This window comes from Molothrus aeneus, chromosome Z (genome assembly GCF_037042795.1).
Source record: "Molothrus aeneus isolate 106 chromosome Z, BPBGC_Maene_1.0, whole genome shotgun sequence".
Lineage (NCBI taxonomy): Eukaryota > Metazoa > Chordata > Aves > Passeriformes > Icteridae > Molothrus > Molothrus aeneus.
In genome coordinates, this window is record NC_089680.1 from 34,817,587 (window position 1) to 34,834,317 (window position 16,731).

At 40.3% G+C, this 16,731-nt stretch overlaps 1 protein-coding gene across 1 annotated transcript in view; it reads right to left on the reverse strand.

Moving 5' to 3' along the window:
- RGS7BP (regulator of G protein signaling 7 binding protein) overlaps positions 1-12,288 on the reverse strand; it is a 34,438-nt gene extending 22,150 nt beyond the window's left edge. The window contains exons 1-2 of the mRNA XM_066569460.1: positions 12,074-12,288; positions 9,189-9,355 (exon numbers count right to left, since the gene is read on the reverse strand). Coding sequence (XP_066425557.1) covers positions 9,189-9,355; positions 12,074-12,232 — 326 coding nt within the window. The 5' untranslated portion in view covers positions 12,233-12,288. The remainder of the gene's footprint in view (positions 1-9,188; positions 9,356-12,073) is intronic.
- Positions 12,289-16,731: the final 4,443 nt, after the last annotated feature.

Consider the following 16,731-nt stretch of genomic DNA (forward strand, 5'->3'; position numbering starts at 1 on the left):
ACAAGACATAGCAACAGGAGTTGCTATGTGCTTTTACATGTTAGGGCTTAGAATTCCAGCAAATTGACATTTAAAATTAATTTCAGAAGAAATTAATTATGAAAACAATGATAAAAATGTAATATCTACATACACTATAGCAATAATAAAAGAGAAGATTTGAAAACAATGCTTTTCCTTGAAAGACTCTAATATGCTGTAAAATTGTAAGTATTTTTCAGAGATAGTAAGTACTGGCACACCTATTTAATAAGTGATTCATCTGAAACATCAGTGAGAGGTTGAATGAGATTTTCCAGACTTTTCCCAAAACACAGGAGTTTTTTGTTAGCCATGTTTACTACAGTAATGCCACAGATCTAAAGATCACTGGATTCCAGGAGGCTTGTTATATGTACATTCAAGACTGCCATGAGAAGTTCCCAAATAGTTAATGGGACAGTAGCACATCAGATGTTCATTTCATTACTATTTGGAGACAGGCTATGAGGCAAAAAAGCAAGAAACACTGAAAAAAGAAATGACAAAGGAGAAAAGGTCATGAGAAAATCTGAAGTGAAGCAGAGGTAACAGCAACTGTCAAAACAGAGTCCACACTTAAGTTCTGTGGGCTTTTCAAAATCCCCATAGTTCTTGTTTCTAGAGATGTACCTAACTGCTGGATCCTCTGGCTGATTACTCCCCAAGAAAATCACTTGGAAAGTAAAGGTGTGAAAAGCTTTTTATGTTCAGCAATGAGAGCAGATCTTTTGAAAGGACAAAATGGGGCAAGAGAAGGGCACAAAGAGACAGAGAAACCAAATTTTCTACAAAAGATCAGCTCTGATTCTGCAGCATTTCTAAAGAGACCCTGCCAATGTAATTCAGTCCCCAATTTTCTCATATAAAGGTTTGTATACCTCGGAATAGGAATGTGAAACAGGTTGGTTATTTCAATCATTGCTACAGATAGTCTTACACCTATAACTGGAATACTCCATTATTAATGAGTTAGAGTTTGAGAAATAACCCTTCTAAAATCTAACTGTAGTAGAATGCTGTTCATGCATAGCAGAGAACGGTCCATTGAAGGACTTGAATTACAGTAGTATCTTAGTTTTTGGTATTTCTTTCCAGGAACCCACAATGGGAGTGATGAATGCAGAGGGCATGTTAAAATGGAAGGGAAACCACCTTAAAGCTGCAGGATACTTTGATCCTAGGCCATGGTACTGTGCAGTGAGTGTACAGTTTGCCAGGCTGAAGATATAAAATAATATGAATAGTCATCCTTTACCTGAGTTTCCCTGTGTCTTTATGTGTTTTATCTGCTTAAAACATAGGAAAAAAAATATGGGAGCAAGGATTAGAATACCAGAAAAGAAGTTCCCTAATGGTTTTCAGTGTTTACATGCAATGGCACTGCTTGAAGTCCAAGTACAGAGCAGACCTCAACATCATTTTGATTCCTCATGCAAAATACTCTTTCCACTGGGTTAGACAATGGCAATGTGCCCCCTAATTCTCCACAACTACCTCACAGCTTCAGGTCATGTCACAGAGGAAAACCTACACTGCTTTATGTTTCCCAGGGAGAATACTATTTGTAGCAGTATCCTCAAGCATGGGCAGCCTCCCTGGCTGCTGGGCTGGGACACGGCTTCCCTGCTATTAGAGGGACCCATCATGCAAGCAGTCTGGCTTACCTGTCTGGCTTACCCAGCAGTCCTGGAGTGTCTCAGCAGTGGCAGCACTGCACTGGAAGGGGTTGTGGATGTGTTAATTGAGTGTCAGATGGAAGAAAGGGGCAAATAACTGACTGACAAAGACAATGTCTGTTCGACTTTTAGCACTCACTTTTCCCTTTTCTCACTTTCATGCCTTTTCTAGGACACAGGTGCAAGTGGTCTAGAAATTAAGTTTGACTCACCTTCAGCTTTGGCTAAAAGGAAGTGATAGGGGCCACTGTGTTTTGTGAAGGGCCCGAAGTTGTCAGGCTCTGAGGATGCTTTGCCAGCACCTCTGGGAACAATCTTGTCAGATCCTGCACAAGGCAAGAATGTTGTCCTTCTGACTGCTGGTGAGGTTTATCATTAAGCAGGTTGCCATAAGCTCTTCCACTTTGTCAAAATTAACTTTTGCTGTGTTACTGCAGATATAGAACTTCTAGCATTTTCAAAATGCTGTTCTGAACATAGAAAAATAATAAGAGTAATAAATCCACTTTTAGGTCTGTTTGCCCTTGACTAAATCTGGCCTGCAGTTATGAAAGACAGATCTATAAAGGGAGATATTAATACCTTAGATCTTCAAGTCCCAAACACCTATTAAAGCACCTCCAAAGCCAGAGGTACAAAGAAAATGCCGGTCTATAGAGGTCAGCTATTTTGAGAGTTCTAGCTCAGTAAATAACCTTGTTTTTCTTCCATTATTTGCTTTCTGAACTTGAGGTGCCTGACTTAAACAACTTCATTTTCAACTTGTAACTTAAATTGAGTAAATATATTTTGTTCTTAATAATCAAAGGTAACTTAACTCAGTTCCACAGAAAATAGTTTTATCTTTTTGCTCTCCTTTTCCATCATTTTAGATGCATATGGATTATATAATCAGAGAAATTTTTTGACAAGGAATCTATTCAGAACAATACATGTGCATCTTACCCTCTTGTGAAAAGAGTAAGCTATGGTATACCTACTTCACTATCATGCACTATATGGTCCTTAAGGGGTACATTAAACTATCCACATCTGAGCTTGTTTATCAAAACATTCCCATTCCCATGCACAGGAATTCCCATTAGTCAAAATAGGATTTGAGTCACTGGAACAGGTGTAGTTTCTGACTACGGTACTACATTTGCAATCACTTCAATGTAGAAATCAGTGAATATGTGCCAGCCAAACAAAGTGGAATAAACACTGTAATTTGCTTCTAGAATCTGATATGCTCAAAACTACAAGAAAATTTTAAGCATGTAAGAAAATTCCAGTAAATCTTTACAGAAGCTGAATGTCAAAGTTGAGGGACAATGAGACTTTATACCATAAGAATGTTTAGTAATCCTGAAAAGCTCTTCTTTGAAGGCAGACAAAACTCTTCCTGACTTTACCCATTTCAGACAGTCATAGTTACATCATCAGGACAATTTCCTAAGTAACGTGCTATAAAATGATTATAAGAATTGTGAGGTCCAGGATTGAAACAACTTACTGAGATGCTTTTAGTATAGCCCAAGAGAGCAAAATGATGTTTTATATTTCCAAGAGTTTTCTGAAGTGGAGGATCTCAGTATTTTTTACTTGACAGATTTTTAAGGTCACAACTTTAAGCTGTTACTATTTAAAACACTTGCAACATTTTAGCAAGAAATCACAAGTTTCAGAGAGCATTAAGCTACTGGTACTACACTGTATAACAGTACTGATTCTTGCAGTGAATATTGACTACTTTCCTTGTTTTCTTACATATCATAACATTACTTTTGATATTTAACTATACTTTAATCAGGTCACATTCTGGTTATCATACTGCAATATCTGTGAAGCACTTACCTTTTTTCTTAACTTTAATCTGGCAGTTGAAACAATGCTAACAACTCCAACCCAGAGCTGGGTACAGCCAGCAGTGCCTGTGATTCAGAACCCCATGATCGACATTATCACTCTCCCCACTTGTGATACACACACTGACAGGAGTACCATGGCAGTGACTGCAAAGATGTCTACAAAGGACAGAGATCTCCATGAATGCTGCTCCATCTGTATCTAGCTGGGACAGACCTCTGGTTTGTTGCTCTAACTGCTGGTATAAAGTTGGTTTTGAATCACAATTATAAAAATTCTTCCCTCTTGAGCTAAGTGTTGCTGTGCTTTGTTTCTGCTCAGCTAATACTGACTGCCAGTAGAGCTTTATTTAACATATGCAGTTAAAATTATTTCCCTTATGCCTATCTTATTACAGTTGCCATTAACTTATGGGTCTGCAGTCTTCTTCTCACCTAATGTGTATAATATTTGAGGCAATCTTTTTTGTTTGCATCCTTTAGAAAGCAGATAATTTTGTAGGGTTGTAATTCAGGGAAAATTCAGACAGTTCAATAAAAAAATTGGCCACAACTGGGTGTCAGCAGAATGTTTTAAAACAGCCTTAGGAAGCAATCTAATATTAATTAGCTCTGAGAAAATTACCATTTGGTGCTTATTGAAAACATGAGAATTCCTACTGTAGATGGCAAAGAAAAACAAAAGTAGAAATTACATAAAATTAAAAACTTAAAGCAAGACTATGATAATCTTTTTGTGCAAATGATTGCAATCAGGATGTGATTTTTAGCTGACTTTCTCAACCTTTCATGAACTTAGGGGAACTTAAAATTAACAACTATTTAATAAAAGTAACAGATGCACATGGGTGTCAAATAAGGAAACTTTCTTTGAATTTTCCCAAGGAGATTTATGATTACTTCATCACAGGCTGGAAGGGACACCTAGAACTAAACTGGCCCAAGCCTCCTCCTACTCAAAGCAGTGTCAACTACAGAGGGTTATGGAGGGCCATGACCAGGTGAATTCTCAGTATTTCAAAGGACAGAGCCTCCAGAACCTCTCACTGCACCTGTTCCAATATTCTACCTGCCTCACAGGAAAAAAAGGAATTTAAAATTTTAAATCAATTTTTCTTTGTATTTCAATTTCTACCTGATGTCCTATCACTGATAATAGTCTGACTGTGTCTGCTTTACACTAGTCCAGGAGGTAGTTTTTATGCATATGGATAATATCCCCCTTCCAGCTTTCTCTTCTCCAACCTAAACAATCCCAGAACTAGCAGCCTTGCCTTGTACGTGGGATGCTGCCGAACCATCTTTAAGGTAGTTGATTAGACCTGATTTGGATGTCCTTTCCTCCTTTCTACTAGGGAGCCCATTGCTGGACCCAGTATTCCAGACATGGCCTCAACAGCCCTGAGTAGAAAGGAATGATGAACTCCATTGACCTTCTGGCAATATTTCCTAAAGCAGCATAGGAGGCTGCTGGCCCTCTTTGCACAAGGGCACAGCACTAACTCATGTTCAACCTGATGTTCACCAGAACCCCCAAGATCCTCTTCTGCAGAGCTGATGCCCCAGCAGGGACTAGTGTAGCGAGAGGTTTAATCCTCCTTACATTTTGGACTTTGAAACACCAGTTAGAAAAACAGAGAAAAATCACTTTTAGAGCTACGCTCACACAGATGTACATTGCCATGCACCCCTGAGCTCCTCACACAAGTTTTGTTTCATGCAAAAAAAGCCACTGCCAACATATATATATATATATCAGACTGCCACAGAGACACTGCCAGTTCTGGTCTCAGTGTGCCAAGTGCACACATTATGTAAGCATATCAAGTGCCTGAGACTATGTAAGGACATTTACGAAAGTGTGTGCACAGTTGTGCAGACGTGTATCTTAAAATACAGTTCTGAGTTATCTCTCTCTTGACATCCCAGACTCAGTGGACTCCACTTATAAAACCAGCTGATGAAACCCCATTTGATGAACTATAAAAGATCACCACTCTATCTCTCCATAAAGCAGACTCCCTTCCATAACAGAGATTCACATCTTTTTCCCCCTCATCTTCTTACGGTTACAAATATTTTTCCTGTCTTTTTCTTTGGAAAAAATCATGCTGACTCATTTTCTTGTTGCTGTACTTTCTCCAGTTTTGACCATGACAACTAATACTATAAGGATGAACAATGTAAATACTTAAAAAATTTTTAATTTCTGCTACATTATATAGAAGAAAATGTGATGAAAGGACTGAAACTTTACTCACCTTCTTCAGAAGACAGCTCATTAAAAATCACTAACAACTTTTAGTGTAAGAGCAGGAATTGACCTAAAGTCCTGAGAAAACCAACACTGAAAGGAGGATATACTTTGACTTGCATTCCTAAAGGAACATTAATTAGAATTAGGATATTTCAATTTAGATTATTTTTATTTCTAATCTTTATTCCCCTCTGGTAACATCTCACTACTTCTATAAGAAAAAGATATCAGAGCAAGTAAAGAAGAGGATGTAGTATCTATGAGGCCCTATTAAGTTGGAGACTTAATTTGAAATTTCGTTTTTCCGTAATATTTTATTAGTAAATAGGTTTTTAAATACATCACAGCATAAAGATGTCCTTATTCAATCTCAGCATGTTTTGAGTAAAAGATCTTAATGTTTAGAGAAATCACATTTGTCAGATAGTGATTGTTCACATGCAGCCTTTACTTACTGAGTGCTGGCAAGACAAGTCATCGTTCTATGCACAACCTGTTTTTTTATCTTTGCTTATTTCTTAATGAAATAGCTGCTACCAGCAGCTGTCAGGTTTGAGCTAGATGGGGTGATATGGTCTAACCCAGTGTGGACTTTATAACATTTTATGTTTCCTTGCTACTTCATCTCTTTTTCATCATCTCCTTTGTCTTTCTTTCTCTCAGTTTTTAAAACATAAGCGTGACTTTCACTTCCTCTGATTCTACAGCTGAATCTGCTTTTGTTGGCATATCAGTGTAGCCTTTTTCTACAGGTACAGTTGCAGCCCTCTCTTCTTGTTCACATTACATCACTATCCTGCTCTGATGTCTGTCTAATATTCCAGAAATGATATGCCCATGACCAATGTATTTTTTGGTCCTCATGACTTCTATCCTGCTCAGTTTCTAATGCATTATCTCCACTTCAGTATTTCCTTCCCTTTCCACAATTTCCAGATTTCTTCCAAGAGCTCACTTCTCCAGCATAGAGGATTTGCTTTTGTTTTTTTCTTTCCAAGTCTTTGCATCTTTCCTATTTGTTGCCTTGCTTAGTCTTGTAGGACAAGTGAATTACAAAAGGGAATTCTTCTTATTGTCCAAGTCAGATGTGTATTTAAGAGTCTCACATGCACTAGTGCCAAGAGGAGCTGGACTAGGTGATTTCCAGGTGATTTCCAGAGGCCCTTCTAACCCTAACAATTCCATGATTCTGTGAAATCCTGATATATTCAAAGAGGAACAGTATAACATTAAGGTGTCTGCTAATTTTCCAAGGAAAACAGCACAAAGAGAGAAATGAACTTAGTATTCTCTTAAGACACTGACACCAACTTCTCAATAGTAAGAGTGCCATGCAATACCTCAGGTAGATCACTTAGAGACTAACTGAACATTACTGATGACCTTAATTAATAGAATGCTGTTCCCTCATGAAATGTTGTAGTCTGGTAACATAAACAGCTACTTGCTATTATTATTTCTGGGTGGAAAAGCAACACATTTTCTTTAATAAGTTTTGGAAGACAGAACTTGTCATGTTACCCAGTGCAGTGTTGTGCATTTTGAACTAAACCAGTGAACTAAGTAAGCCTTCATCCCATATGCTGAATAACAGTGGTTTCTGAGCAGCACACTACCCTCCTGACTAATACTAAGGATGATTTAATGCATTCCTGTCCCTAAGCATTTTTCTTCCTGATACCATTTCTTCCTATCCAATTAGATTCCTATTCCAGATCCTATTTCATACACGCTTATATCAGTCTTTTTGCCAAAATGAAGACTAAATGTCTAAGACTATTTATTACTCCTCTCCTTCTATTTCTTTTTTGCTTTCTTTTAATCTTCATCTTCCACAAATACATAAAAAAAGTTAATGTCTCATATGGCTTTCCTCAGCTACAGAAGGGTGGGGATGCGAAGCATATCCTGCAAATTGTGTGTCAAACCAAACCAGTAATTTCCACATAGTTTCCAACACCTACCAGTTGTTATGGATATCACAGTATTATCAGAGTTATTTAAAACAGTTTTAGATTAGCCAAATGTCAATCTCGCAGCAACTGCACAACCTTCAGGACATCTTTGTGCATATGACAGACTTCCAGCTGCGAAATGATTGCTTAAAAAACCCACGTACTTTCTAAACGAGCATGTACCAATTGTTTTCTTTACAGGGGAAAAATATTTAAAAGTTACAAAATAGGTTCAACTATTCAAATGTATTATTTCAGCTCATATTACTTTTTCTTTTGAGTCTGAAAGCAAAAACAATAAATTTCACTACTGTTTTCACATTTTCAATGTACTGTCATTGCTGTTTTTTTAAAAGTTCCCACTGACTTAAGTATTTTTAAAGCATGTAATTTGTTTGAGGAACAAATCAGAGGTCACAAAACCAACTTAAGTGACTTTGCACAAAGTCTTACTTGAAAATAGTGACAATTCTACTAAAATATCCAATCAGTACCCTCTTCTGTTTGGTTTGTTAGTTCGGGCTCCCCTTATACACCAAGCCTATAACAGATTTCTTTATATATTACAGTGATGAAAAGAAATTCAATGGGCAGAGCTACAAAAAAAGGTGTTTTCTTTTTCTAGTGGTGCAAAATAGCTTATGGTAGATAAGACAGATGCAGAAAGTTCTGACAAAGTGTAATCAGAAAGACATGACTCAGGGGGTACATGATAAATACAAATGCCCCAGTCACCATACTGTGAAGAACCCACATGGAATTAGCTGCACGAATTCCCATTTTTTAGGAAACAGCTATTTACGCTGGTTGATCTTGCACTGAGGCATAGTCTCAAGTATGTGATAATACATTCTGTCACCATGGAAAGGAATGTACATAATGTAATACCAAAGAATAAATTAGAACATTATATGCTGGCAAAGCTTTCATTCTTATTTCAACACAAACAAGGGTTTAAAAACGTGTAGAAGGTAAACACAAGTTCGCAGAGTGGTTTTTGTATTCCACTCACTCTGTTTGCACCTAATTTTGGTTTAATTTTGTTGAGTCTCTAGTTGAACTGAGCTAGTTGTGTCTTAACTATTCAATTATGTATACTCAATGAAAGACTGGACAGAAAGCTATTGCTACTTCACCCTTGGAGGGCATGACTTCCCCCTTGATCTGTAGTGATAAGCAGTAAAATCCTGTTAGTCTCACATAAAAGCATCCAGTGAAATCAGAAGGATATGTTCTTAGTGAGGGGACCAGAATTTGATACAAAACTGTACTATTTTAAGGATATAGACATTCTGCAAAATTTGTGGTCATATACCCCTACGCCTAAAACAGAAAGATAAGTTAATGCAAACTCTCAGGCAAAGCATTATGTAGTACTTAACAAAGATTTGCACATGAATATGGCTTTAATTAAAGATAAGTTGCCTCCTACCCAGAAATTGCTGCTAGTTTTTGATGAGCCTGATAGGCCATCTCACATCCTCGGGTTCGAGTTTTGTGCAATTCTGCATGCAGAGAAGGACAGGTGACTGAGACATCCCCAATAGAAATGACCAGCTCCCGATAGAGAGCCACCTGGGTATTGAACTCCTGGACAAGCTGAAAAACAAAAACAATTTACATGCATGAGAATTTTTAACTACATTGGTAAAAACAATCCAGTTTTTTAAAAACATGCCCAATCTAGGGCTTGTTCCTGCTTCTCACAATTTCGTACCACACAGGATCAAGAGCACACGATTCAGTAAACAACTAGAGCCTCCATAGCAGCTGCTTCTTCTGTGAGCTATAAATGTTCATCTGTAGGAAAGTAGTGTTTCTGCTTTTAATATCTGAAAGTGTTTGAGTTATTAGTATTAAATATTAAGCAGACAAAAAAAACATCTGCTTTACTAGTAGCATGAGGTTATTTTTTGCTATCATGAAAGGCAAAAATATCTCCAGAAATTACTGCCTATGCTTCTCCTGCTTCCTGATTAACAGCATGTTCAGGGACTGGAATGCAGTATTTGCTTTTAAATTGGCAATTTTGCTAATTTATTTTGTAATTATTTCTGTTCTGTCACTTTCCTTCAACCCAGATTTCTGACTTAAAACTCATCTGCTGTTACTGACTGAGAAGATGTACCAGATAGGCACTTTCCTGTTAAAATTCCAGAAAGCACCTTTTCTAAAGTGCATGTGGGAAAAAGAAACAAATCATTAAAAAAACACTACAACCTGTACAGAAATCCAATATCCAGCAGATACATACAGATTTTATTGGATAAATGGATAATTTTAGTGTTATGGAAAGATCATTATTGTTTAGTTCCACTGATCACGTACATGGAATGATATTTTAAAGAAATGAAGCATTTGCTGTCTTCTGAACGAATGCATATAAGACCATTTGCTCCACATGGTGGTGGGGGTGGAAGGATTAGAGTAATAGAACAGAATATTTATTTATCTGTGTTTTGACCTCAATTCCAAACTATATAAAAACAGACAAGAGTAATTGCTCGTAATTCTGCAGTCATCATTACCACCAGAAGTTCAACATACCAAACATAAAAACATACTGAGAACCTGGAGTCTATCAGAGCTACCAATTTTTAAAGTCAAGTCCTCAAATTCTCATGCTCAGGAAATAAACGAGTCACTTCTGCAGTATTATATTCATACCCTTGATGCATCCCACTGCAATTAACTGTATAGCTGAGAACTGGTATCAAAAATAGTTTTGACCATGCTTTCTGAAATTTCATTTTAAGAATAGCAAATATGTTCCTCTGCTTCAGAAGCAGCAAGTCAACCCAAGTGCACTTCAATACATCTGCACCCTCCCACACCCAGATCCCAAACAAACCCAAAAGCACACACCAAACAATGCCCTAGGCACAATATTCGCTAAACAAGTCCTCAACTTTTATCACTCTGTAGCTTTAGAGAATGCATGAAGGCAATGGAGAGGAAAAAAATTGTACTGGGTTGTGTCATAGTGTGATTATTCTGCAATGGGAAGAAAAATGTCGCATCCTGCAACTGGTAACTGGTTGCACCAGACCCATTTTGCCAGTTCTCACCTGTTTAAACAGACTCATCCAGCCACCCTACCACTGCCCAGGAAAACAAAACCACACATATGTTGCTAAATTGAGACACAGAAGAAGAAAAAAAACACACTGATTTTACCTCCCAAACCCTATCACAACTTGATAGTCCACCTATAAAACAGAGTTTATTTCTAATCGGTCAATTCTAAAAACTTCTCTGCAACTAACATTATGCTGTTGAGAATAAGAAAACAGGCAGAACCTACTAAGATCCACTTGTTGGGTATATTTATAGAGCTACTGTGGCAGCTTTTGTTCCTCCATGCACTGGGAATTGCTCCCAATCTTGAAGCATCAGAGCGGATAATCTGCCAGCACATTTTTCAGCACCAGAGGAAAAAAAAATTGCCAGAATCCAGCAGAATAGAACTAGCAGCTCCATTGCTACTGGACAGAGATTTAGCCAGGTACAGATTTAGCCAGAAAAGTAGCAGTGACTTCATTTTTTTCCTACATCTGTCACTAGCTAGAAGAGTAATTCTGGGGCCCAGTGTCAGGCTGACTGTAGCTCAAGAAGCCTGAAAGGGGGCATACGGTGCTGATTTGGAGGAAAGTGTCAGAATCCAAGCATTTTGAACATGACTGAGGAAAAATCTCATACCAGAATATGACAGTCCATAATAACACAGACACAGGTGTTTCACCTGAGGTTTTACAACTGCAACCAGCTCTCTGGGAAGACCGGTAACAGGTACCATATATATCAGGAACAGCATTTCAGGGCCTCTAATTCTGGGTCTCCTTATTTTTTAAATAGGATACCCTAATGCCCTAAGGATATTAAGGCAAACATGCGGTTGCTGCACAAGATAGCAAGTAGTGCAGTGATTCATTGGAGGCAACTATTTACCCATTCAGGCTTCAGTGCGCCCAAGCCTGGGTACAGATTTGGACGGGTCTACCAAAAAAGCAACTCCAGCTGCTTTGCGGTGTGTGTAGTGGGGCGAGGACTCCTGCTCCCTCAGGACTGTCCAGGCGCTGGCTCCGCTCCCTGTCCCGCAGCCGGCTCCCGCAAGTCTCCTCGCACCTCCCGGCTCCGCTTTGGAACCGCGGCGAGTTGGGGCGCAGGGCAGCACCCCGGCGGGGACTGCGGTTTAAAAAACAGTGCAACTGCACGTGATGGGAATAGCCAAGGTGGCGGGAGGAACGGCACCGCTGCCTGCGCCGGGAGAGCTCGGAAAAGGTAAAAAACTACGGCAAGCCCGCCCGGGGTACCCACCATCTTACAGTCGTCCAGGGTTCTCTGGATCTGGTAGGCGCTATCGGAGCCGCTGCCCCGGCGTTCGCTGTCGCGGCCGTGCGGCGAGGTCCTGCTGCCCTGGAAGATGGAAGCGGCGGAGCGGGGGCGCTTCCTGCGCCCGCTCGGTGCAGCGCTCATGCACACGCATCCGCCGCGCGGAGCCGCCCGCGGGCGCGGGCAGCGCCTTCCCCGCCGCCGCCGCCCCGGACACGGGTGCGGGCCCGCGCCGCTCGTCGCCTCGGCCGGGCCGAAGCCGCGCCGCTCACGGCAGCGAGCGCGGCTGCTGTGGGCGATAGCCTGGCGGCTGCGGGAGAGCCCGGGGAGCGCCCTGCAGCATCGCCTCCGCTACCGCGGGGAGAGGCGGAGGGGCTGGCGCCTGCCCTCCTTTAGCAGCGTGTCAGTCCCCGCGGAACCGCCCCGCTGGTGGCATGCTCCGCCGTCCTCCTTCGCGCAGCCGGCGGGGGGAGTGGGGGGAGCGCGACCCTGCCCGCTGAGGAAGAGCGCCCATGCACCGCCCGGTCCTCCCGGCGGGGAAGCCAGACCCGCCGCGTGTGACCAGGCGCCCGTCGGGAGCGGCGCGGAAGGTTCGGAGGGGCTGGCGCCGTCAGCAGCGCCGCGCCCGCGCCCGCCGCTCCGAGCCCGCCCGCGCCGTGAGGGGGCCGGGTCAGCGTGGCCCGGGCGCGTAGGGTACCGCCCGTCTCCCATTTGCCGAAGCTCATACCGGTCTTCAAGAGGCGTGCTTAGGCGTCGCTTTTCTTTTTAAAAACGACTTGATTCGCTGCTCAATATTTACCAAATTTAGTCAAATGTTAGATAGTGTCCCACCGAGGGACACGAAAATGGTGGAGGATTTGGAGGGGAAGCCTTGTGAGGAGCAGCTGAGGTCACTGGTTTGTTCAGCCTGGAGAAGAAAACACTGAGGGGAGACCTCACTGTGGTCTTCAACATCCTCATGAGGGGAAGCAAAGGGGCAGGTGCCTATCCCATCGCTCTCACAACCAGTGCCAGGATTTGAGGAAATGGCATGAAGCTGAGTCAGGGGAGGTTTAGGTTGGATATCAGAAAATTTTTCACCCAGAGGGTGGTGAACGCTGGAACAGGCTTGCTAGGGAAGCGTAACAGCACCAAGCCTGACAGAGTTCAAGTGTTTGAACAACACTCCAATTCATATGGTGGGATTATTGGGGTGTCCTGCACAGGGCCAGGAGCAGATTCAGTGGTCCTGATAGATTCCTTCCAACTCAGCATATTCTATGATACTATGACTTTCTTTCTGTCTGTAAAAATACTTCATATTTTGGGGCTCTAACAAAAAGTTTGGTGTTTGTGATGCAACAAGATTGTATTTGTTACTTGTAGGAAAGATTAAATAATAATTGAGTGGAGAAACTCTGTGCACCTGCAGTGCAGTTGTGGTTCACCAGGCTGATGCTCACAGTGCTCCCAGCCGTGGGCACAGCCCCTCCAATGCTGTGGGGGCTGTGGGGCTGTGCCCCTTCTGTGTCTGCAGCTCCCTTTCCCAGGGTCTCCTGGGGACTGCACTGCCCCAGCACGAGCTATGGCCTGAGCTGGCTTCAGCTTCTGCTGGTCTTGTTCCTTTCTGTACCCAGGGAGCTATGGCTGTTTAGCTCTCTTTTGGTATAATTGTATTTATTCAGGCAGCTGAATAAGAGCTTTTTTGTGTTTTGGTAATGTTCTTGAATCCAAAGCAACATTAAACACATCACACAGAGTCACCTCCATCTTGCCAGGGAGCTTGAATATGCCATCAATGGCACTCTGGCAGCTTGAGGAGCTCTTTTCAGGCTGTACTGAACATTACTGTAACACAGACAACCTAATATCCACTTCAATGTGGATATGGCCTATGAATCTACTTTGAAACTCTCTTTAGACTTTTGCTATTTTCACAAAAATGTAAGCTACTGGATATGTGGTTGTTGGATGGATTCGCAGCACTTGCAAGTGCTGTCATCACCTTAGTTAAAGCTAAAATGACCTTGTAATTGTAACTTTACTTTTGTAAACATAATACTAGATTTTCAGCATTCTGTGCAGAAAAACTTGCAGTTTGATAGTTTTAAGGACATCACTTTATTTTCCATGGTTAAGTTAATTCTTTTATAGGAAGCAAATGCATGAAATTATTCTTTGCGCCAGAACATCGTGCAGCTACAATATAGAGAAAAGACATTTCCTAACGACAAGAAAAATATTTTTAATACTGGTAAAAAGCAAAATGAACACATCTTCTCCTCACATCTATATAGGTAAGGGAAAATAAATTTGTAAAGGGAAATTAAATATAACACTGTGCTATACCAGTGCTAGTGTTTATTTGTTGCTTAAGGATCATTTTAGTCAAATGTTGTAGTATTTTTTCAGTCTATTTGTAGTCTTATTAAGAGCTACTGCAATAGCAGTAATGAAAGAATGCTAATACTAAACCAAACAACAATAACAATAAATCTATCAAAGAGTCCAGCATGTTTACTTTTATGTTACCTGTCTTGGCTGAAGCTCTGGTCCCCTGAAATCAGCACCCAAGTCCCACTAGCTTTTAAGAAAGATTAGAATTTAGTTCCTGGTGATATCTCTGCCCTGTATAAAGCTGAGTCACAGCTGAGTTTTGTCTGTCAGCCAGCATCTGGAACATTTTTGAAGTTCTAGTGTCTTACTTCACTTCACATGGTGTATTCAATATGTCCACATTTGGAAGTGGATATGGTGATTCTATAATTTGTAAGACTCCATGTTTTCATAATTGTTCTGGCTGACCTCTGGAATGTGGTGAATTTGATGGTACTTCATCAGCATAACCCAGGATTATGTTGGAGAAACATATAAGTGATAAGTATCTGGAGTGACAAGTATCATCTCAGTTTGGGATGCATAAGAAACAATGATTTTTGTAGGCATCCTGGGAATGAGGATGGGGGAAAGAGCTCCAAGCTAAGCCACCCAAGGCTGTTGCAGGGTAGGCAGTGGAAGCAACAAGAAACAGCAAGGTTTGAAAATATATATCACCAGGAAAAAAATGCTCTCTCTTGAAAGCAGATGCATGTATGTTGAAAACTTTCTTGAAGAGAGAGACATGATTCTTTCTTCTTGTCTGAACTAGTGTTTCTGCCATCTTTTCCTTGCTCTAGCTTCATCTCCTGATGTTTAAAGGATTGCAGGAAGCAGGGACTTGTTTCTCCCTCCTATGGCATTCTCTCAAGACCACAGGCAGGTGACCTTGAAGTAAGTTCAGGAAGTGCATGGCCTGTTATAGTCAAATTCTTTGCAGCTCTATAGCTCATAATGAACCAAAAGTGTATATGCAGGCTTTCCTCTGCCTAGCCTGTATGGTAATTCCAAAACATCAACTGAGATGAATTGTTTTTAACTTGTGGGTTTCTCTTATTCCATTTTGTTGTAATCTTTGTCCATTTATTGCTCTGGTTGTTGGCTTCTGATGATATTTCTCAAGGGAGTATAGAATGTAATGGACTAGATAAGTTATGACAGAGAGACTGAATTTCTGAGAAATGTGAGGAAATATCCTTGTAGGGGGAAAAAAAGGGGAAAAAGATATGTAAAATTTTGGAGGAAAAAAGGCCATTTCTCTAGATACAGATACATAGAGAGAAGAGGAAAACAAGAAGATACCGGATACTGAAGAAAGAAAGAGAAAGTATTTCTGCATGATCTTCATAAGACAGAAAAATAAACTAGAAGTTTTAGAGTTAAATTGAAAATGAAAACAAAAAATTATACACTTTTCTACATTTCTATGAAATTTTTATTTTTAAAGAAATTCTGTCTTTCTAAAGACATTTAAGACAGTGCACAGATTTATACTCTGAAAATGTGGGGTGAGATCAGTGTCTGGAGATAAAGCACTTGATTTTTGCACCAGGCTTCCTATGGAGTAAAACTGTTTAATTATCACAAATAAAAATTTAATAATATATAATAATTCATTTGAAAATCACCACTTTAATGGCCATTTCGTTTTTATAAATAATTTCATAAGACTGGGGAGTTAGGGAAAGGAGTGCCACAAGAGGGACTATTCCATACTTACTCCATAAAGTCTTTTATGTATTCCTGACTTCAGAGGTCCTCCAGCAGACACAGCTCCCAGTACTCTTTCTCTTTAGCCTGTGCTCAGTGCAATGCTTATCAAGTAAAGTTATTTTGTAGCAAAGTTTACAAACATTAGTGTATTTTCAGTAGTACTACTTTAATAGCAAGATATAGAAAAATATATTATTCAGTTCCTTTAGAAGTGCGTGTTTTTTGACTACAGGTGCATTTTGAATCTAAAAACAATTTATATAGATACCCTTCAAATCAAAAAAATATATTTGTGTTGATAAATTTATAATCAGTCAATTCCACAAACACAGACAGTCTGTCGTTTAACTTGTGAAGAAGACAGGAACACTTTCCCAAGTTCTGTAGTCTTAAAAGTCTCAATAATTCTAAGTTCACTTAGGAAGCTTATGTCCATGCAGTGTATTATCAGTGGAGATGCTGAGGAAAAGGCTTACTTTGCTTGCTGTCAAATTTTTATAAAATGTAATCACCAGGGAGACTGTAGCTGTCAGCCCAGTACAGGCATGTTGCTCTTGGTTAGGAATGCATGAAAC